We start from the raw sequence: 23,845 nt of genomic DNA on the forward strand, positions 1-23,845 counted from the left end.
TCAGCTAGCTTTATCTGACTTCGCACTTTCGATCTCTCTTATCATATCGCTTTTCCGCGTTTCTCCTACGTCGAATTTCGAGTGTCTTTCGCCGTTCGAAATATTTTCTCCCGTCCACAATTATGTTTAATTGTTTAAATTACTTCTTTCAATACTGTTAAATAGCACCGTTATATACGCTGGTGGCCGGTAATTTATTTGCGATAACGGCAAAAAGCAGCTTTAATTATTATCTTATCTGACCTATTTTAAGCATACTTGCATTACTGTGCCGCGTTTGCAAGTTCTAACAACGCCGATAGCGTATTCGGCGTAAAAATCTTTAGACAGTTCCTCCGTGGAAGAAAACAATGATCATGAATCATTTGGAACGCTTCGCTCCAGTTGCATATGAAATGCAAACTTTCGCGACTTAATGTCAATATTATAACTTTCGGAACGTTCTCTCCCGTGATATCGGCTCAGAATGCTCTCGGGTCTCCGGCGATATAATTTGTTGATCCCTGCTAGGTGGCAAAACACGATCTCTTGCCAAATCAACAAATTGTTTCTCTTTAACGAGAATCCATACGGATATTTATATCAAAAGATGCTTAAGACGCATATAAATTTCTAATCACGAGCCGTGCATATTTTTTATTTTTTAATAGACGAACAAAAACATCTAATATTTACGTTATTGCATACTTCCTTCAATACCGTGGCAAGACTTCGTCCAATTAGTTCACCTGTAAGAATTAATTATAAAATTAAATATAAAAGTTCGTCGTATAAAAATATCAATTATTTTGGTGCACTTCGTGCGCGTTGCACTTTGATTCCAATTTCCCGTCTATCATTCTTATCGTATCATTATCTTAACTCCGCTATATTATAAAAAATCCATTATCTTCGTGTATTCGTCTTTATTTTCAGTGCACATTTTTGCAAGTATCAGAGCTGCATCGCTCTATAAAATAATATCCGACCGTCACGAGACGATTTTATCTTCAGACAACAAACCTCTTTCACTGATATTTTTCTAAATACGGCTCTAGAAATGCTATCAGTTCCAGCGCACCAACGAATCCTTCGTCAAGAACGATCGTTGTCATTATAACTGTGCTGTAATTTTCAGGAGAGAGAGAGGGAGAGAGAGAGAGAGAGAAAAAAAAACATCACATCGATGATTCTCCCCTCCGTCTACTTCTCGTTACATCGAAATCCCGATTGGTCGTCGGGTGTCGTTCACGGCGACTCGAGAGATCGCGAGAGCGGATTCTGCGGTTTCTCGCTCTCGGTCCCACCATCCCCGTTCTCATCATCCCGCGTCGTTCTCTCGTTTCCACGCACTTCCTTCTGGCCGAGCGCAGCCACTCGCTCCCGCGTCGACACCCACGCAGTCGATCGGCAGCCTCGAAGCGTTCTCCAAGCGCTCTCTCGTCCCACGTGAGAGAGAGAACACGGGCTTCTGCCAGGTGGCGTGCCTGTGCTCACCTGTCAGCACAATTTTTACCTGCGGACCTTCCACCGACCGGGGACCGGTCGACCAATCGGCGCGGCCGACCCTGAGGCCCCACGCTCGGCGCCCATCGCGCCTCTCGGGGAATAGTTGGCTCCTCTCGAGCTTAGTTCAAAAAGCCCGTCGTTGGAATAACGAGGGTTCCTACAAGCTGTGCGCGTTTGCAAGTGTACGTCGTCGTCGTCGCTGAAACGTCACCACGCCAAGCTCGGCGAGCCAGGTGAGTGCGATCGCGCGAGAGACCGATCGCGGAGACTCCCCTCAGACGCGGCGAGAGATCGATGGTCGAACTAGCCGATCGGTCTCTTCGTCAAAATGGCTCCGACGACCTCGCTCGACCTCGAGGAGGTGTCTTCGACACGCGGATGTGACGTTGCCTGATCGCTCGGCTTATCTTATCACGGCATGAGTTTTCTTTCTACACCGTGCACGCTCGCCGCACCTGCTGTGTTTCGCTCGCCGCTCGTCGTCGGATTTACCGTTTTCACGTCAATACGGCGATCGTAAACGCCGACAATGTCTTCTCCTCTTTATTCAGAATTCGCGTCTCCCGCTCTCTTCTCCTCTCGTTTCCTCTCACACTCATCTTTGCGACTGCGAGCGCCTCGGTGTGCCAGAATCGGTTCCGACACGTTCCTCGACGCGCGTTTTTACTCGCTCATTTTTTTTTCATATCTTTGACGCACGTCGGAGGTAGAATCGAGTACGCATGCACGTATGAAAAGTCCCAAGGCCGTGCTTTTCCGCGACTTTCTTACCGGCTTGCGCTTTTCTCACCTACGGAAAAGTACTCGTAGCATACTTGGATAACAGTTTCGCAAAAAAACGCTCGGAATTCCGTAAATATCGGGACCGCCCCAGAGAGAGAGAGAGAGAGTTGTAGCTGCGCGCACACACACGGAGGACACTAACCTAGCCTGAAGAGAAAAGTCAAATTCCCAGGATCAGTCAATATCCAGGTGTGAGGAAGTTGATGGAACTCGATAGAAAAACTTTTCGACGTCTTCTCCGTCGACACGTCGCAATTCTCACCAACGGAGGCTGTTACGAAGTTTCCAGCCCTGTCCTGAAACTCCGATGATCATCGGACGCAACGTCATCGACGACAATCCTGACAATGGCAGACAATGCGAGACTGCGTCATTACATCAATAAACGATAACGAGTCGCGAAGCGGCTCGAAGCGAATCTTCGCGCCGGTAATAGCCGTCGACTCCGCACGGAGAAAATGGCTCCTTTAGATTTGGCATTTCTATGCATTTGACTAAAATTGGTTTCACAGAAACACAGCGTATACACGAAATATGATTTGCTCGGGTAAAAAATTTCACCGTCTCATTCGAGAAAACTCCATTATTTGGACAGAAGGAACGCTATTATTTGAAATAATATCTCTTAACCAGATAAAATATTGATTGGCCATAAGTGCGTAAGACGAAGCAAGTAATTTCTCCGTAAGTAAGTTACCTTTCGTATCGAGTGAATTGTTTTATTTGAGATAGAAACACATATTCGTGGAAAAATCGAACAATCGTACCGATCGATCGGAAACATCGGTTTCTCTGGAGCGATGCCGATGATGAGATTCGTTTTTCCTCTCGCGACAAAATTGATTGAATTCGAAGAGATCTTTTCCTCAGCGCACGTGGAATATTAATCCCTTTGTGAGCCCCACTAATTACCGCGGGGGGAGTTCGGGGCCGGGAGGGGGGAGGGGGGCAACACCTCTGGGCCGCAGAGTGACCCGAGAATGGATTTCGATCGGCGAACGAGGCGCGCGCGATCGACTGACGGCGAGGTGGGTTAGCTGCAAGTGCACTTGAGTCATCCTCATTTCCGATGCTATCCTTCGGGCGCCAACGTGACCTGGAAACCGTCGGCAACCGGAATGCAAATTCCGATCGCGACGATACCGTCCGACGTGATTGTCGCCAGCGAGGAATTCTCTCCCCGGCGCGGAGAGTTCGCGCTGCTCGCTTCGCACGGCCGCTGAAAATTCGCTCCTAGTTGTGTCGCCTCGCGCCATCGGCGTACGTATGCGTGTAAACAGTGACCTCATCGCGTATTTTTAGGCGTCGTGTGTACGCGAACGTCGAAAGCCAGCCAGTCGATCATCGGATACGGATTTCAAGTCGAGCCCCGATGATGGCTTTCGCGAGACGACTTTCTACTAAAGTTCACCCGCGTCACACCGGCCGTGAAGATCGCCGGATTCTTCGCAAATTGCACCACCACGAACTGTGCCCATTATTCGCGCAAACGAAGCGTGCTGCTTCGAAAGCGCCCCGAGCGTCCTTATTTCCCACTTTTTTTTTTCGTTTTCGTTTTTCCGCGTTACGTCTTTGAAATAAGTCATAGCGAAACGTGGACGGGTAGAACGCGGGAAAGCACGAATTAATCGAGTTGCGCGAACACGCTCGCTCGTCTAAAAGTGTCAAATGATAGTGTGGACGAAGAGGAACGGATAAGTCGGTTGTGTAAATAATTTGATTGTAAAATACCTATCGCTGCGCCTTCTCTCTCTCTCTCTCTCTCTCTCTGTATTCATGTGCGTTAACATAGAGTGATTAAACGGCGAATAAGTAAGAGAGGAACAGGTTAACGTCTCTCCGGCGTCTGAGAGGCGTATTAATCACCTTATTGCGCGCTGTTCAATATTAGTCTACCCGTGCAACGCACTCTACGTAAAACTATGAGCTTCGAAATTCTTATTTTGATACATTTCTAATCGCCCCACTGATGCGACCGCATGCCGACTTTAAGCCTCCTAATTCTTATCTTCGAGTTGAAAAAAATGTAAAACGAGAAAAGACTTGAAATTCTTATATTACGCATTTTTAATTGCCACCGATATAACTATACGCCGAGCTTAACAGCCTCCTTAATTCTTATCTTCGAGTTAAAAAAGAAAAAAAACGAAAAACAAAACCTTACCTACACGCGAAAGCTGATGTGTCACTCGATGCTCGAACTAACACACTACAATGTGCGCGCGGCGTAATTCGGGGCGGCTGTAATAATATTTCGGGCATCTCGGCGAATCGAATCGCGCTATTACGCAATAGCAAGGTCAATGTCCACCCGGATGATCTATTTTTACTTGGGAGAAGTGCGCGATTCATCCTACTCCGCGGAGACCGCAATTGTGAAAGCGGGCGCAGGCGTAATGACGGTCAAGGTGCGATGATGTGCTGCTGTACAACCACCAGTAGATTAAATAGACATCAAGCGGACGTCATGTTACGTTAAATCATGTTACATTTTGTCATTTGAAATAATAATAACAATTGCGTGTTATTTAACTGTGGATAATTGGCCTTTAATATTCATAATAATTTAGTTATTTTATGTATGTTTCGCTGTAAATATATGCGCACAATTTTACAGACGTTTGATTTTCTTTCTGAAAAAAATATTTAGCAGCAAAAATTCGTCACGAATGATAATTTGTGATATTTCCATTGAACGAAGGTCGATTGGAAATTAATCAAAATATTTAATCGAAAGGAAGGGCAAATCATCGGGGGAGGGAGGTTTACATTAGCGCTGTTGGAAAGATGTGATAATTTTCTAGCTGAAGAACCGAAGAAGAAATGTCATTTCTGGAACCGATCATTTGAAAACGAAATAACTGCCTTCAGACCACCGTCGGTCGAATTCTTCGGAATATTTTCGAGTCCATTGAAAATTGTGTTATCTGAAGAATGCACAAAGCACGCGTTTGCGTAGAGCGTCCACGAATTGAGATCTAATTCAAAGTGGCCGTCTCCGTACTCCATTATTCGCCGCTAGACGTAGAATTCTCGGCTCGCCTGGATGCTTTCATTCGAGGGATCATCCCGGACGCATAAATATCGAGCAGCGGAGCCAGTTCACCAGATGTACCGACTTGTTCTCTGTACCACTCTCTATCCTTTTTTTTGTTTTTCTTCTTATTCAAAGGCAAGGAAAGAGGAAAACGATGCTCCAACGCACGCAACGCGCCTCGACAACGGGCTCTTTATCTGCGCGATGAATAATGCGACGCGATAAATGAGATAAATTATTGAGAATACGTGTCGCCGATTATACACCGATGATTTCAGAATTCTGCTCGATGGGCAAAGTACCTCGGGAAAGGCGAAGAGAAAAAGAGAGCGCGCCATATTTAAAAATAAATCACTCGATATATATTTAAACGCGCGCCGGAGGAAAGCAGAAAGAATATAATAGATATCGATTGGAGGTGCTAATTAAAATTCAATACCCGGAACGAGGCGAAAAAAAAAATCATATGATCGATGGAAATTATATATATATATATATATATATATACGAGTATTTTTTTTTCCGAGTGAGCTTCAGTTTTCCTGATACGTTCCTGGTACGAAGCAACGACGCCGCGCGGCGATATCACTAAAAAATTATCATTTCTCAAACCCTGGAGTCGAGTTGAATCGACGCAATGGACGATTTTCTCCGCCTGTTGGGATTGGTTCCGCTGTGTCGTGCAAACGAGAAGTCGCGGTTCTCAATTAACTTATTCGTCTTGGTTTTATTATATACGTCATCCGTGACGCTATCTATAGCTGCCATGTAATTCAGAATGGCACAAAGTGCTATTTCACATTAATATCGCGGTTATTAGAGCGACACACATAGTATCTTGTTTTCATCACACTGAGAAAAAAGAAACTTGATTTATTTGTGAAATATAAGGTTTATTTCGCAGAAATGAACGTTTACTTAAACAAAATAAAACTTTATTTTTAGCAACTTAGATTTATGGTGACCAATTAATATTTTACCTGGTTAAAAGATATTATTTCAATGAATAGCGTCACTTTCCGTTAAATAATAGAGTTTTCTTGAATGAGACAATAAAATGTTTACTCAAGCAAATAATATTTCGTATATGTTGTTTCTATGTAACAAATTTTAGTCAAATAAAATGAGAAATACGAAAAATCTAAAGAAACCTTTTTCTCTGCGTATGTGCGAATGAGGGGAACAATCTTGGACTCGGATGTCCTGCAGAAGTCGTTATTAACAAAGAGCGCTTAAGCAGTGTTCCCGGAAGATAACCCACGTCGATTCACGTGCGCGGCAACTATAAAAAGGCTGCGTGGCGACGAACGTGCTCTTGATGAACCGCACTGAGACGATGACATTTCTCAATGCCACGTGGCTGTAACGAGGTCGATGGTAATGGGATAATGCTGACGTTTTGACAACATGGGTGCGCAGTTCGTTTGAGCTTCTTGATAATCCACGAAGGAAGCGACGTCAATTCTGCTATCGCAATTGCGTGGAAACAACGAGCGACGGCTGATGGCAAAATTATTTCGTGACAGAGAGCTAATGACGTAAACGGTTTGTCAGAAATGAAAAAAAATTAAAAAAAAATGGAAACGAGCGCCGGCCAGTGAAATTTTCCCGGTGGGATTCATGCCCTCTCAGGTTCTCCAGACGAGATCGCGGGAGGAGAGTCGGGGAAATCGTGAATAATGCACTCCTGTTATCGATGCTCTCTGTTACTGTTTGTGAGCGTAAATAATTGGCGGTTATGGCTATAGATTGCATCACATCACGAGTTGTCAGCTTTGCGCTGATGCAAAAAACCAACCAACGAGAGATTTATGAGTGTGAGGAGACCGAATCAAATAAATGAACACGTTCACGCGCGTTAGCACGCACGTTTATAATGAACGAACACCGGAGAAACATTGTTCGGACGAATACCGGATAATTAACAGGAGTTAATTAAACATTGATTAAAAAGATTTAACAGATTCGTCGGTGTCAATGTTATTTACGATTATTACGCGATTATGACGAGCATTGTCACGCGAATGCTTGATGTTGATGCCGCGGAAAGAAATGTACAAACAGGTGGCCGGTCGACACGTGTCTGTGTTTTTTTTTTTTATTAAGAAAGACACCGACTTGTCGACTAATTAAATCGTACAAGTAAACATTCGATGTAAGGCGCATCCTGTGAAAATACGAAGTTTTCAGTTATATCTGTGTTTCGTGCCGCATATATGAAGGTATTATCGCTCGACGAGTCGTATTTAATATGTATCTTTTGTCCTTGGTACCGCTTTATTCATAAACAACGACTGGACAGCCTCGTGTCGCTCGTCTGTATCGAATACGAAGTATCGATAGACGTGCGGCGGTATCGTCCACGCGTACACACACACACACACCCATTGCTCTTCCTCCAGGCTTCCTCCGTCCCTTCTTCCGAATCACGAGAGGAACCAAAAGGTCAACGACGCGGATTGACCTCCGGAGTGAGGGAGAGAGAGAGAGAGAGAGAGAGCCACTGATCACGGTCACTGACACAAGAAAGAAAAGTGCACACAATACAGAGAAGCGCAAATTGCTTCTGCTGAGATGTCGTCGTCATTGGCCGATGGTTTCTACGAATTAAATCCGCAGATGCGGCGAATTAATTGCGACTAGAGACACTTTCGAGGAAGGTTCACTCGCGAACCTTTATGGAATTAATAAAAAAGTAGTTCGACACGATTATTAATTCTCCGGGGACATTGACGTTGTCCGAGAACATCGGAAGTAGAACCGTGAGAGAAAATGAAGTTACCGGGTAGTCTTGGAAAAGAGGAAATTTTTGTAGAAAAACCGCGGACTTTGCACCCACACATAATAAATTGCATACTGAATATTGTGTAACTTCTCAGAATTAGAATCCTGCGCTAAATGTACACGGATTCGGTTTCTTTCGCAGCAAAGTCTCAATTCAAGGTGTAGGAAAATCTCGAAATTGCAGAGAAGATTGACGCTCTTTGAATAAATTTTCACTACGTAGTCGATTTTTACTCCAAATCGACTGATGTTGTAAATGACGAAAAATAAAAGGGTATCGTGACGTCCTGTGCATATATTTAACTAGAGCTTACGGCTTCTATTTTTAAGTGAACAATTCACATCCTAGGAGGAATCTGAAAAAATAACGTACGCGCAACTTCGCTCTTCGTTTTGCAGCTATTCTGCACGTTGTTCGCTAAACGGTGCAACGGGCAATAGCACAACCTGAGACAAAATAAATATGCTCTTCGAGTACAGAGCACGAGAGATAAATATACCGATAACATGGCAAGATAAGGCCCTAAGATATCTTTCGTGATAAAAAGGAAGTTGCGGAGTTCTTCGAAAAGGTTAGCACTTGAAGGTATATATGCGAGATTAATGAGTTATTTCGCTACGTGTTGCTCAAGCACGCAATGTCTTGAATGCATTACACAAATATGCGATTATAGTGTACAAAGCAAGCTATCTAATGTCTCATCAATACGCATCTTTTACGTTGAGGAGCTCTCAATGATGATGACATTTATCATGGCGAAAGGGTGAAATTTAGCCTGTCGTTTCATTCGGATATATTTAAAAAAAAATCTATTTTTATTCCTGGAAGGAAGATAATTTCGCTGTCGATCTTAACATTTTTTTAAATTTCGCATTTCTTGCACGATGCCAAAAAGAAATGCATTTACTTAAAACCATACTAGAACGTAAAGATACTCGTTGAAATTCAGACACAATAAATACACGCGAGAAGCGAATGGAATAATCGGGTTAAATTAAAAAAACCAAATATCCGTATGTCGTGTCTGCTCTGTACTTGACACCAACTTCGCGTATTAACTATCGAACCGAAGAGACTAGACGCGCAATCCGTTAGTGGCTTTCGAGTTAGCAGTAGCCACGACGTCCACGCATTGCGTAAGTTCCAATTACAATGCGAAAATATTTGCACGACGAAACGGGGACGTAGAGTCGCGGGAAGAAAATACGATATCGGTTGTCTCGAAAAAGTGGACTCTGAACGAAAGGAATGTTCCTCCTCACTCGACACTTTCCTTCAAATTAAAGCCACGTGTACCTCTGCGACTACCCGACTGAATACTTCGCAACGGGAACTGTTGATAATAATTAATAGTCACATACGCGTGCAAGTATGCGTAAGGCATTCGAATTGTACATGCGTTCGCGATAGACGCGCCAACATTCCACGCAACTCCTACGGTTTCTAACGCAAGATCAGCAGATTTCTTAAATTACACTGTCGACGAAACATTTTCTCGAAATACGAACCGTTAACGCGGCAATCAAATAATTTATTCTTGTTATATCGTCGCTTATTATTCGCAATAGCTGTTTTCAATCATCTTCATATATTTTTATCAATCAGGAACATAAGATGACTGAACAAAACAAATTTTCATCTAAATAATATCGTTCGTCCGAGGCAGAGGTGGCAAACAACTTTAATTGCTAAAATTGCATTAAAAAAAAAATCGACTGTAAAAAGAAACTGAATTTTTTTTAACGGATGAGACAATGACGTACTTGTTTGCGCAATGACGCAGATACGTAATACGAGTTTTTTAATCATTTTTTTCGACCGTGTTTCCACAACCATCCAGTTTCATTTCCTAAATTACGTCCCCAAAAACGCACGATTCGCCCACACATTCGTAACGTGTATTATCTCGAATTCACACGCACGTATTGTGTCAAAGGACAGCAGATTTAGGACGCGCCCATGTGTTTATCATTCTCGAATGAATCACGATCGTTCACGACGACGAGCCGAGCGACAGAATGATCGCGCAACTCCTATTCGGAAAGCAAGCCGGGCCTCTTCTCGAGGACACGTGCGTACGAAGCGTGTGTCGTGTGCGTGCGCTCGCGTACACTCGATGGAATGTCGACGTTCGATTAAAGGTGTTAATATCCGCGAAAATTTCTACACCGTGGAAACATCGCGCTTCGGCATCGATGTTTTCTTGTTCGCGCGTCGCTGGAGTTTCCGCGTCTAAAATTAAACCGCAGATTAACTTCTAATAACCGTGTCGCAATTTTGAAAATTTCCCCTCCAGAATTCCCCCTCGTTAATAATTGTTATGGGGAAAGGAATCTATGACGCCAATGCGGCATAGTTTCCTTCCAGTAATTGCATCACACGCGCGCAAACTGACGTGTAATTACCTTTTATCTTGTCGCGGCAAGGAGGATGCGATAAACCGGTAAATTAAATGCTTTACCTCAAATATTTTACGTAAAGAAGACGTAGTGGGGAATTTCTTGAAAAATGTATCCATTCAAATATATAATATATGATACAATATTTTCTTTACACAGTACGAAATAAAAGCAGCATTGTAGCTGAGATTTCGTTCAGGGCACTGTTTTGCCATTCAGCTTGACTTAACGTTTCCTCGCGACGTCACGAATCCGCTCGTGACAATCGATTCGACATCACTGACGGTATTATACGATGGATTCTAGTAATCTAGGTAGCCCGCTGTATCGCTCGAAAAATGAGCGAGATGATTGGGGACCTCTTTCGAATCGAGTCGGCCTCCTCTCTCTCGCTGGACCCGCTGGCAATCTGGGACTCAAAGGGTGGGGCTGGCCACCTGCACTTGCTTTGCCTCCGAGCAAGTAACTTTACCAGGCCCAAAACTCGCCGAGCTATCTTTCAAGGATCGAACAAAGGCACCAGCTGGAACTCGCGGGCCCAACGTTATCTTCCGCGTTTTAAATCCACAATCACACACACGAGCGCGCACATTTGTGAAGCTTCAGGAGCTCTCCCACTAACGACCAGCTAACAACAGTCAAGGGCCGATATTTTTTGGAGGAAATTCCTCGATCCCGCCGACAAAAAACCGCTCCGTATGGCTGCGTGGTTCTAAACGAAAAAAAAAGAACAAAAAAGAAGATAGATCTTCCTAGATACGACCGAACGACGTCAGCCTGATATTTCGTTAATTCTAAAGGACTCCGCGAACTCTGATCCAAGGCAGAGCTCTAGGAAACATTATTATCTTTTGACGTAAACATCAAGCGTAAGGACAATTCGATCAAGCCGCAAAAATTACTCTTGATTGACCGGTCGTTATTTAGAATGTCGTTCTAATTCAACGAGAGCAAGGTACCCGCCTCTCTCTCTCTCTCTCTCTCTGTCTTTCAATCCGGTCTGATTCCAAGAAATCATCGTGCAATTGAGCGAATGAATATCGAACAATTTTCGCTGATCGTGGTTCGTTTCACGCCGGGTACGATAATAAAGCAGGGTATCGGCGTAAGGTAACTCTTCTCCGTTGTCATCCGCAGCCGAGAGATATCTCGGGTGACTACTGCGCAGCGATGTTGATTACTCGCGTTGTAAATCCCTCCGGGGGAGGATGAAATATCGGTACGCGCGTTTTTCCTTCGCAAATACGAGCGGAGATGTCGTCCGGTCCGCGAATAACTTATCCCACTGCAGTCGCCCCGATTGCAATTCTAATGTCGCCGCCGTTACGCCGAGAGAACCCCGCTCGGAACTGGTCTGCGTTCGCAACACGCGGGGAAATATCTGGAAACCGATTCCAGCATTTCAGCATCGTCGTACGCGCGACGATCCGTCGTCGATACCGCATACCGCGGCCGTGTTTCTTACGTAGGAGGTACGCACAAGTGATACAGCCATTCCTCGATCCCTCGCATTTGCATCTCTCGGCCGCGCCGAGAGATTGTTTGCGATGAAGGAACGCGCGTGACAAGTACACGTGAATTCTCGCGACGACGACGCGCGTAAATCCCCGCTCGGGAAATTAACGCGCGATCGATGATGATCCATCCGTCTTCCGTCGGATCAGCCGAGAAGACAGAGAAGAATTGAGATGCTGCGCGAAGAACGCGTCGGATGTGTCACACGTGTTGAGAGGTGGCATTTACACATTATAATAATGCTTACGATATATGTACGTATACACATGTTTAAATATTTACATGTCATTTTCTATTGTATATGCACCACTATTAACTCAACTAATGTTTAAATGAAGCATTAATAAGAACAATAAGAAATAAATAGTATCTCCATGTTTGTAATATTGTGTATATATTTGTCTTAATTTCACTCAAAAGTGACATTTATTACTTAAATAGTTAAATAAAGTTATAGGAAAGTATTTTCTTTGGTAAATAATAACTTCGCATAGAAGCCCCTTAATATCGCTAATGAAAATCTGGCGTTCTATGATATAATTATCCTAAACTAGAAAGACGGGGCGCTCTATTAAAACTAATTCTTCTATTACGTAACAATAAAACTTTTACAAAGTTGCATCAGAACGATATTCGAGATTTGCTTCTTCTACGCGGAAAAAATCTGAGTTTGTAACAGAGCGAAGACCAGACGAAAACTCGGTGACGAGAAACGATATCTCTGTTATCGCAATCGAAAAAATTCGCTTGAATATTCCGCTGTGTTAAAATTCAGTCGAGGTAACTGAGAATAATGGACTGAATAGAAATATCCTGCCGGAATATTTCTGTTTCTACAATCGGGTATTTTCATTTAGTTCCCGGACAATCGAAAGACAGTTGCACGAATCGAATTATTTTTTCTCCGTGTATTAATGATAATATACACGTTGCAAATTCTATGTCGAAGTTAAAATTCATTCCCATGCTAGAAGAATTTCCGATTGAACTTCTCACTATACAGTATTTCGTCAGATAGGTTTTCAGTCGACTTGATAATAATTCTACCGTCTGGACAAGCGAGACCAAGAATCATATCGATAAAAGCATTCGATCGGGGAACTGATGATCTCTGAGTATTTCTAAGTCTGATAAAGAAAACGTGACTGATAAAAAAAAGCCGTCGACCAGTAAAGGACAAGCATCAACGAATCGAATTTGCAGGTTATACAAACAAATTCACAAAATAATAGAGCTAGAATTTTAATGTTTATTTACGCTATGAAGATTCAAGTGTCTATTCAGAAAATTAATAAATAATATCGTCAATTATTCCAAAAATTCGACTAATTCTTCGGCTAATTCTTCTACGATATTACAAAGTGGCGAAATTCCACGCGGCAGCTATTCGACTTCTGAAATAATAATCTCCCTTCACATCGCGTAGGGAAGTTGTTCTTCCCACGTTAACGACCAAATATGTTAGTAACCGGTGCAAACAGATTTTCTCGTCGTCTTCTGCTACTGACTAAAAGTCGCTATACAGAGAAATAATATTATTAGCCAGGATAAAGTTATCGCGCGCGTTAGGGTTGATTATTATTATCATAACAATTAACATAATAATCACTTCTTCTCTCTGCGCAATTTGACGTATTACGTATTACGTATTTGCTATATTTAAGTTTAACACTAATGAAGGAATTTGGACTCACCTGTACGCGCGAAAAAAATACAGGTTTTATCGCGCGATTAAAAATACACGATAGTACGATGATAACGCCTATTGTAAACACGATATGGAATCGTGATCCACGTACGAACAATCTGATATATTAATATTCTATAAAACTTCGAACTGTTTCCCGCGTCACTCTTGAATCTCGGACGTATCGAAGCAATATTGCATAAGATTTCCACATGTTGCGCAAATGTTACACGTAACAACAATCTATAAAAAATTATCTTTTTCGAAAAAAAGTTAAAAGAAAGGAACCAAGTGCGTGCGGATAATCGTTCTTTTAAAAATATTAAGGAAAAATTGTTTCCGAGAAAAAGTCATTATATATTAAACATTATATATTAAACATTAATTCTAAGCTGCACCAATTAAACTTGTAGTCTCAAGAAAAAAAAAATAACGATATCAAGAGATTAGCGCGGTGGTGGAATGATTGATATTTCAGTTTCGAATTTCATGAACACGTGTTGTTTTAGCCGCAAAACAAATCGAAAAATATTGACAAGTATTGTACAAAACTGTCTGTCAGGAAAGCTTCTGTACAAAATATTGCGCAACATGCGCAAATGTTAACCGTAACGGCAGTGATCATCATCTCCGGCCGTAAACCGCCGTGTGTTCGCCACTTTCCATCTATACGTATATATTTTGTTGTTGTTGTTCAACGTCTCTCGCAATTCGGCAGGCGTCGCGCCGCGTTTTCATCCCTGTCTGTCTCCGCCCGTCGAGGAAAATGCGCAACGTGCGATCTATTCACGTACGTGCCAGAAGTCGCGCCGGTCTCTGCAAATCGTCACGGTTATCTAACGTCAGCCTGGCTGTAGGTGGGGCGCGGTAACGTTGTGCAGTAACGCGGGCAACGTTGCACCGGTCGCAGCACGTTAAAGTCTCTGATGTCGCGAGAGCGGGGCGAGGTTTAAATTGCCACCTCGGGCCCGCCGATACGGCCTTCCGAGTGGCACTGCCGCGAAGGTACATTCTTGCGTACGGTTACGTCAATCCGCCGAATTTCGCCGACTCATGCCTCGCTCTCCGGTATCGCGGCGATTAATAAAGTGTTCGGAAGGCGCGGAGCTTCGTGAAAACACGGCGTACTCTACGAGGGGATCTCGCGTTTTCCAACGACCGGGGACGCTTATCGAAGTAAACCAAGTAAACCAACTGACTGTTGCGTCTCCGCTCCGTCGGCGAAGTTTCACTCTTTTTCCTATCACCATCGGCGCGCATCTCTCAATGTCGATTTCGCCGATCCGATCGGTCCATCCGGAAAATCTGCCGACGAAACGATTCCCAGTAAGCGAGAAGCCATTAACGCGACGTTATCACGATGATATTTTGCAACACGTTTTCAAATAAATAGCTCTTAATGCCGCATACGTCATCGTTGACAATATTTCACCCAAACATGAAAAATAATATTTCAACACCATCATTTTAATATTTAGGAATATTGTATTATCAAGCGACAGTTCAAAAATATTTATGAAGTGTCATGTTAAAATGTTTACAAAATCCGTATAGAATCAATGTTTCGAAAGATTGGCTTAATGTTTCTCGCTTATTGGGTCGTCTCTTGTGCTTTATCTTTTCCTTTAATCTCCGACGCTGAACAACTTTGATAATTCAGATTAAAATCTTGTTGAAAAAAAGTGCACTTTTCAGCGATAAGTAGCGCAGAATGTAGTTGTAGAACTTTTTGTGTCTTTTGTGGGGGAATTAATAAAAAAGGAAAGGCGGCCAGGAAATTCGATAGAAGAAACCTTGGCGGAACAAAGCGATTCCGGAAGGAATATCATCTCTAAGCAAGCTATTACGCTTCTGTTCGTGGACTTGGTTGCGCCAGCACGAACGTGACACCCCGACATAACATTCGATCTCTCGGAACTTTGATATAGATCCTCGATTCGACGCTACGGTGCGAACGAACACGTCCATAACGCCAGGTAACTCGGTGCATGAGCGGCTATATAAAACAACGGCATTCATTATCAATTTTTCGCAAGTTATTCACTTCGGTGTTCAGAAACGTCTCAAAAAATCTAATAGAACAATAGACTTCACTGTGAGCAACAGACGAGTTACCAGATGTTGCTCAGGAGAGGCCGAGAAAAGTCTCGAGTTACAGTATCCCAGAAATGGGACATTCCCCGCGATCTATCTAGCTTCCAGTTCTGGAAAGAAAGTTTAAGAAAAACGACGCTTCAATGGCAGGATTCAGCGGCTGCGAAGTCATGCAGTACGGGAAACAAAGAGCAGAATAATTTCAGTGAGGCGAAATTAAAGAAATATTCAGACGAGAAATCATAAGACGTCGTATTAAGTTATAATTATTTATACCAATAACAATCTTCCCCCGATCTCCCGATACGACCCTCGGTCTCTCCATTTTGAGAATCTCGGAGTATTGCCTCGCCGTAAAAAAAAAAAAATCTACAATAAAAGTAACGGCGACAAATAGATGGCGGCCGAGTGAACTCCGACGAAGCACGTTACAAACGACGATATCTTTAATCAAGCGCCAGGAAATCACTGGCAAGCACATATCGCGGACACATAATTTGCGCGTGGGCGGATCCCACGAGACGTCCTTGTCATTCAGTAACAAAGCCCGATTACTTTCAGGATAAGCCACGAAATGAAGACTCCGGCAGCCTGGCTGCTGACAATCCTCCTGGCGGTTGCTGCCGCCGGGAATGATAGGACGACCATTTTTACTGTCTCGAAGGCGGCCGAAACGACCTCGTCGCCTTCGTATAATACAACAAGAAAACCCTTTCATACAACACCAACCAATGGACTTGCGACATCGAGCAACAAATTCATATCAGATTATGTCAGACCCTTCACGAACGTTAAAGACATACTGATGCAGGAGATTCGCACCTTGGACGAAAATACTTCGGGTGCTGCGGATGACAAGGTACGTATTATCCTTTTGGTAAGAGCGACAAATCACTTCCTATGGTCCCTTTAATCGAATTCGTTTCTTTCCGTGGCGAAGGAAACGCAGTTTCCTCCGCAAACGCGCGATATTGTACACTGTAACATCGATTGAATCGACAGATAACAATTGTTCATAACTTTGAATCTAGAATCGATTGTACAACACTTTGACGAACGTAATCGTTCAGTTTAATTTTCAATTTCAAATTTAATACCGATTGTTGACAAAGTATTGTTATTGTACAAAATGCAAATGAGGGACCATAATGTCACCTTCTCCTTTACTTATGAGAATTACAAACTATTTATAAAAAAACACGTTATTAAATCATTAGTCACAAGCAACGGTTAACTCCGACTCGCCTACGTTATAAGATATAAATCTCGTTCCGTATTAAGTCAAACGTAAACTGAAAAAGAAAAAAAAAAGTGTCGGGCACACGGCCGCGAGCCGCGGTCAGTGTGACTGATTTTCACCGTGCCACTTAAATGCTACGCTTAATTATGACCAAAACCGTTCGTACAGATCCAGGAAGAGGTGGCGGAAACATTCAAGGCCGAGGCGCAAAGAGACCGCGCGAGCTTACATGAGAAAACGACCGTGAAGCCGAGCCAGTCGACGACGGAAAAGGCGGACGCGGCGAAGATAGAAACTGAGAAGAAATTCGACGACATGCCCTACGAGGACGACCTCAGCGGCGAGTATATCGAAACAATGGACGAGGACGAGGACGACGATGACGACGACGGTGAAGACGGGGATGTCGGGGATATCGATGACGAGGAGGAAGTCACGATGGAGTGCCCTGATCATTGCAAATGCGCCGGACAATATGCCGCTGCAATGACCGCAACGTATGTCTCAGCTTCTAATCGGATCATTATATAACGGAATAATGTGCCTTGACACACACGCAGCGTGTGACACAAATGAAGAGTCTGCTGATAGACCGTTTCCGGTGCTGAGACCGCGCACAATAATTCGACATATATTTTTCTTCACGTTTAACGGGAAAGACGTTTTCCTCGCGCAATCGAATGTACATCCCATTCTTGCCGACTTCCCTCCCCCTCCCCCCTCTCCCTTCCCTCTCATCTGCCGTACATACATCATCGGTGTCATTGCTCGCGTGTAGCGTGTAATGGAGATGCACGCGACAGATAAAACGAGATAATCAAAGAATGGTAATCATCCGACGATAATTGCAGGTGATTTCTCGCATACGTGAGAATTTTTCACATATTTGTAGATTTTTCGTAAGATTATTAAGTTAAAATCTCGGCTATAGATAACGGTCATTTAATTTTGACAATAAAATCTTATTCCGAGGAATCTTAGGATAAATCACGCCGTGGCTTTGGAATTATTTTTATTCGCGCAATCAGATATCGGCGTGTCGTATATGTTATATCATTTCCTGGAAAAAAATTATACGGCCTTCGTCTAATTTTTCAAGGAAATTATAATTTCGTGTAATTTTTTCACGCCTTACACATAATCCATAAGGTTGGAAATTGCATAAATAAGTTTCCGGGTGGAAATACGTGTTAAAAAGTAATATTTAGTTAATCCAAGTAAAATAGTTAACTCCAACACTCCTTTTAGCAGATATTTACTTGAACGTGGCGCTGTTTTCCTTCCAGTGTATGCTTAATCGTAAGCATCATTTCCATGAGAAATTCATCGATCACGGCTCGACTAATCTTTGCAACAGCCGGATATATTTTCACCCGATCCTTGTCCGTAGATGCACCAAGCTGGTGGAGGATCAGACCTTCATGCCGGGCATCGCCCATTTGCGAATCGAGAAAGCTGGCGAGATCCGGCTCGGGCCGAACGCGCTGCGAGCCCGCGGTCTTCAGCAGTTGGAATCAATCAACATCGTCGATACGCGCATAGTCGAGTTAGACCGCACGGCTTTCAACGGCATCACGTACTTGTTCGCCGTGAATTTGACGCGCAACGGCCTCCACGATGTTCATCCGAACACGTTCCAGAACAACACGCAGCTCAGCCTGCTCACGATCGCCGACAACCCGCTCAAGCACACGCAAGACATGAAGGGAGCGAAGCATTACTTGCTGCACGCGTCTTCCGTCACCGACTTCGACTTCTCGAACAACGGCCTGCTGCGACTGAAGCGCACCGCCTTCTCGAAAATGCAGAGCCTCGGTTACGTCAATCTGCGCGGCAACTGGCTGAGGGAGATCGAGTCCGCGACCTTCGACCAGCTGAATGCGCTTGTGGAGATCAACCTCTCGGAAAATTTGCTGGATGAAATCACGCCGAATCTCTTCGATAACACGATGGTGCAGATTCTTCGCATGTCTGGTAAGAACGAAGTATCGAGGCCGCCGGAGTGAAAATTTCGGTCCTGTATTAAATCTACTTAGTTCTACACCCATACGGCACACTTTATCCGATGGACGTCCTTAGGGACATCTTCCGGACATCTTTAGGATATCAATTGGAGATTTGTGTTGGCATTAAGTCTTCAAGTGTAAAAACGTAAATAACTTCCCATTTGCAGCATCAAAGGAGCACAATAGACGACCTTTGAAGGCTTGACGTAGAACTAAACAGACTTAATGCAGAACTAAAAGTTCGACTTCGGGCGGACTTAAGTTAAAAATAAGTATCACACGCGTCACCAGCCTTAGGAGCGATTAATGCAATAGAAAACAATTGTTTTTGCTTAGGAAATAATCTGTCGACGTTGGCCATGATAAAAGCCTCGAAACTGACGTTACTCGACGCATCGAAGAACCGAATCAGGACAATCGCTAAAGAGGACTTAGAAGGCGTACCGCTGTTGGATCAACTGTACGTCAAGTCGAACAATTTGAAAAGGATCCATCCGCACGCTTTCAGCCATCTTGATCAATTGATATACGTTGATATCAGCGATAACAATATCTCCTCGATAACGGAGCATCACTTCAGAGCCAATTCAAGACTGCAGGTTCTGCTGATGAACGACAATCCCGCTCTACAAGTGCTGCCGGTCTTCAAGACTTCCGGCTTGAAGTACGATACGTTTAGGTAATATCACGACAATAATGTAAATACGATATATCTCGATAACAAGTACGTCATTTCTTTTTCATACAATAATTATCTCTGTCCAACAGCATCTTCCGCTTCGAGTGCGCAAATTGCGGTCTGAAGTACATTCAACCAGAAACATTCGACGAAATGCCAGCGCTGAATCGGCTGATACTCGCGAGGAACCAACTGCAAGGTTTGCCCGATGGGCTCCTGAGCCAACTCTCGTCTCTCCGAGAGCTGGACCTTTCCGACAATATGATCTCGACTCTCCAGCCCGAGATGTTCCACGGTGCCGAGAGCCTGGGCAGGATTAATCTCGCTGGCAATCCGTTGAGAACTTTGCAAGTAACGCCCTTCCTCAAGACACCGATAATCTTCAAGCTGGACGTGAGTCGGTGCGGTCTCGAGCGAGTGTGGAACGAAGCTAGGGAGCCATTGAAAAGCCTCCGGTAAGAATCGCGTTGTCAATTTCAAGAACGTTCCCATTCCGTTAGACACGCTGAATACTCGGGGAGATATCGAAGTCTTTACTCGACAGAATTAGTTCGCCGCCGCAAACCGCACGGAAGAGAGAATTCCCAGACAGCACGGATCTCCTAGGGACGTCCTGAGGATGTCCCGATGTTCTAAAGATGTCCATAGGACATCCATTGAACGTCTATGGGATATCGTGTGCTGTTTGGGTTGCAACTGAATTTTCCATTTGCCCGGGCCAGATAAAAACTCGGTTGCATCTTAGTAGAAATTGAATCTCGTGGTCGTTTAAATCTGTATCTAACGTCGCTATTAGTCAGTAATGTAACGCTTTCTCCTAGTGACTGGGTAATGGCTAGATAAATAAGTTAGCTGATGGTTCAACAAAAGAAATTACAGATACGAGGTGAAATGTCATAAGGTAAAAGTACCAATGCCTGGACACGTACCTAACTCTAAACACAGTCTTATCGTTTTAGTTTTTAAATATGAACACTTCAACTGTATTATCTTTTCTCTTCAGATTCCTGTCGGTTCGTGATAACCTGCTGCGACGGATTACCGTGGAGGAACTGAACGCCATGCCGAAACTCATCGGTCTGGACTTGTCGCACAATCCGATGGATTGTGACAACGAATTCAACGAGGCTGTGCAGTGGCTCACCGATCGTGGCGTCAGTCCGACGGAGTCAATCAAGTAGATACTTTCTCGTTTCTCCAGTTTGTACATGTGTGTCACGAAAGATTTCTTTTAACATTCCGCGACATCTTAGGAGCTACAATGACTTCTCCAATACCGAAGACGACACTGAGTCAACGGGCATCAGTGAATGGACGGATCTGGCGAAGACAGTTTGCGATGGAATAGAGGACGGCCCGCCGCCCAGACGATTCCCCGCCAAGAAAGAGCAGGATATTCTCTTGAACATCGATCACGAGGACACCGAGTCTCTGTTGAGACAGGAGCTCGACCAAGCCGAGGTGAAATAACGACACGCACAGGGAATTTATTATTTCCTTCCTTTTCAACTTAAGATCCGTACTCTCTTAAAGTGAATCAGAATGAAAATGTTTCCGATTAAATCGGAAAAATTATCATTATCATATTATTATAAATCAGTAATATCTTATATCAGTAATATTTGACATCAGTGAGTGCTTACTATTTCGTTAATGCGACAATGGTCGAAAGAGATTGAGAGCTATTTTCGTCACACATTTCTGTCACTCGAATTTCCGACGATGTCGTCGCGCATTTAACGATCTTGCAAATTGACAACAAAACTGAAACGATAACGTAATAAAACACCGGGCACGTTTGTCACAGAAGCTCTTGAAACTGGACATGGATCACGGCATGCGACAGGATGAGAATCCTCGAATGCTGGAAGATCACGTGTACGATGAAGACTTCGCGGTTACCACGAAATATCATACTTGGCACAACGGTGGCCTGTGGATGTCCATCACAATCATCCTCCTCACTTTAGCCCTCCTGCTATTGACAGCGCACGTCGCTCTCTGCTTGGCGAAGAGACGAGGACGAGGTCCTGTCCTCAGGCCACCTATGATCCTTCGTCAAGGTCTGGTCGACAACAAGAACTGCGGCTTGGTGTACAAACCCCTGCAGGAGGAGATAGCAACACCGCACATGCCGAAACGTGGTAGCTTCTACTCGAGCAGTACCTTCCATTATGACAAAATCGTGCCAGAGAGTGTATAGAACCCGTTTTCTCGAGTAATTAAGTAATTAATTAGAGCAGGTGACCTACGATTGGTCGTGATACGGGTCACTGAAGACTTTTCGTGGCTTTTGCAAATTAAGAGAAATTTGTTGGACTGTTAATATATGCATTATGAGGCCGATTGGTCAACGAGTCACTTTCGAGAAGACGTGTGTTCATTGCTGCCTCCAATTGAAACGATTTAAGTGGCCTCTATTTACTCGCATTTCACGATACGCGTGATCAACAAATTTGTCTTCTCCATTCTTTCCGTAAAAAGGACATCGAGAAACACAGAGAGAGAGAGAGAGAGAGAGATAATTAGTAAAAGCATTGAAACAATTATAAGCATTTAATTCGAGCTTGTAGCAACGTATGTGAACTGTAAAAATGCATGTTCTTTAGATTTTTACATTTTCGTTCTCGAAAGATTTACACACAAGCAATGCGATTAATAAGTGTTTGTTAAGGCGTTAATCGACATCTTCGATAACCTAAATGTAAAGTGCAGTGCTATTTTATACTTCGTTCTTGAGTAGACTTTTTTATACTATGATAGTAAAAAATTGGAGCACACGTTAAAAGTATAAAGTATCGATAAATTCTAACGAAGTACTTATTATTTATCAAACTGGAGCTTACACAGCGATAAAAAAGCGCAGGCGACAAATTTCGAGGTGTAAAATAAAGAAAAATAGTACTGCCTAGGATTAAATCTAATCGAATAAATAGATCAATTTAAGCGAAAATTTTACGATAACATTGATATCGTAATAATTTGGCGAAAATATGTTGGTAGGTAATCGGTGATGGAGAAATGAGAGAAATCGTGTATAATGGATGTAAAGGTTCAAACGAAACTGGTTTGTCAATACGATATCTGATATAGTAATATATATATGTAAACAATATATGTAAGTCATATACGTAACGTAAGTAATAGTAATATATATGTAAACAGTATACGTAAGTCAATAGTTTTTAATTATGGTGACAATTTTCTCACCCGACGAAGATACGAAAAGTTACGTATATGACTTACATATATTGTTTACATATATATATTACTATATCNTGTGTAAATACGATAAATACGTTTTAATATAATAACAATTTTAATTAAAACAAAATAGTCTTATTTCTTCTCTGATTAAGAGGAATTTTTCGGAACATATAAGAACTAACATTTTTTAAAAAAGAGCCAATAAAAAAATCAACCTTTTCGACACACCTGGAAAACGGAAATAAATTAATTCAGCCAAGATTTCAATGTGAAAACGAATAGTGTACAACGATTAGTATACCTATAGAGACAGATGACGTGGAGCTCGATTGAATAACTTTTATCATAGCAAGTATCAGAGCGATAATCCTATGCAGAATATGAAACGGTCGATGAAAATAGGACAGAATCACTGACGCATGTCGGATAGAGTGACCTTCCACTCTATGGTATAAACAAGATTCCTAAACACTTATCATCATTAAATGATTCCATGGATAAATGAAGCAGCAATATTATTGCGAAGTTTGTACATGTTCATATTTGAATAAACGTCGCACTTCAAACAGACAACATCTGGTTTATTATAATGTGCAAAGTTCTCTTGGACCGCTATTTACAAAATTGTTAGATATAAATCTAAATTCAATTTAACAATATTATTTTCAAAGTTGTATAGAATGTAGCACTGAATTTAATTATCCGTTAGTCGCAATATCCGACAAATACACATTCAATTTACAATATATCACCATTGCTGTACGGCCTCAAGGTCAAACTCATTCTTATCGATGTACTTTCCTTGTTCTTTTTGTTTTTTAATACGTTCTTCTGTTTTAATGTATTTTAATGCCTGGTCTATCAGCCACGTGCTAACGAAAGGAAAACTATTTCAAAAAGCAGAGAAAAACAAAAGCAAAATTAG

The 23,845-nt window shown here is 42.8% G+C and overlaps 2 protein-coding genes across 8 annotated transcripts in view; one reads left to right on the forward strand and one right to left on the reverse strand.

Moving 5' to 3' along the window:
- Nucleotides 1–23,845, reverse strand: part of LOC106748176 — an 83,761-nt gene that overhangs the window by 50,864 nt on the left and 9,052 nt on the right. Inside the window, exon 1 of one of the 2 annotated variants that reach the window (XM_014626429.1) lies at nucleotides 4,436–5,772. The exons of the other annotated variant lie outside the window; for it this stretch is intronic. The gene's annotated coding sequence lies outside the window, so the exon portion shown is untranslated. Of the gene's footprint in view, nucleotides 1–4,435; nucleotides 5,773–23,845 lie in introns of those variants that run through there. 2 annotated transcript variants of the gene reach the window in all.
- Nucleotides 1,371–22,627, forward strand: LOC106748174 (negative regulator of reactive oxygen species). 6 transcript variants are annotated; one of them, XM_014626423.1, is made up of 10 exons: nucleotides 14,706–14,879; nucleotides 15,390–15,670; nucleotides 16,350–16,647; nucleotides 17,197–17,525; nucleotides 18,419–19,002; nucleotides 19,371–19,713; nucleotides 19,803–20,168; nucleotides 20,717–20,890; nucleotides 20,967–21,174; nucleotides 21,521–22,627. In XM_014626423.1, exons 3-10 carry the CDS (start codon nucleotides 16,363–16,365, stop codon nucleotides 21,914–21,916), a joined length of 2,685 nt encoding a protein of 894 aa, XP_014481909.1. In that variant the 5' UTR covers nucleotides 14,706–14,879; nucleotides 15,390–15,670; nucleotides 16,350–16,362; the 3' UTR covers nucleotides 21,917–22,627. The 6 variants fall into 6 exon arrangements, with proteins under 6 accessions (XP_014481907.1, XP_014481912.1, XP_014481909.1 ...); XM_014626425.1 differs by having other exon boundaries at nucleotides 15,456–15,670; XM_014626424.1 differs by having other exon boundaries at nucleotides 14,706–14,870.

The sequence above is a fragment of the Dinoponera quadriceps genome, unplaced genomic scaffold, assembly GCF_001313825.1.
Source record: "Dinoponera quadriceps isolate SergipeBrazil2010 unplaced genomic scaffold, ASM131382v1 scaffold2600, whole genome shotgun sequence".
Lineage (NCBI taxonomy): Eukaryota > Metazoa > Arthropoda > Insecta > Hymenoptera > Formicidae > Dinoponera > Dinoponera quadriceps.

What these genes read in the sequence shown, in the direction of transcription:
- LOC106748174 (XM_014626421.1), top strand. Translation starts at nt 16,363, where the DNA reads ATGAAGACTCCGGCAGCCTGGCTGCTGACAATCCTCCTGGCGGTTGCT. An exon ending in CGGGTGCTGCGGATGACAAG is followed by an intron (nt 16,648 to 17,196) that starts GTACGTATTATC and finishes CCGTTCGTACAG; the next exon opens with ATCCAGGAAGAGGTGGCGGA. An exon ending in TTGAAGTACGATACGTTTAG is followed by an intron (nt 19,714 to 19,802) that starts GTAATATCACGA and finishes TCTGTCCAACAG; the next exon opens with CATCTTCCGCTTCGAGTGCG.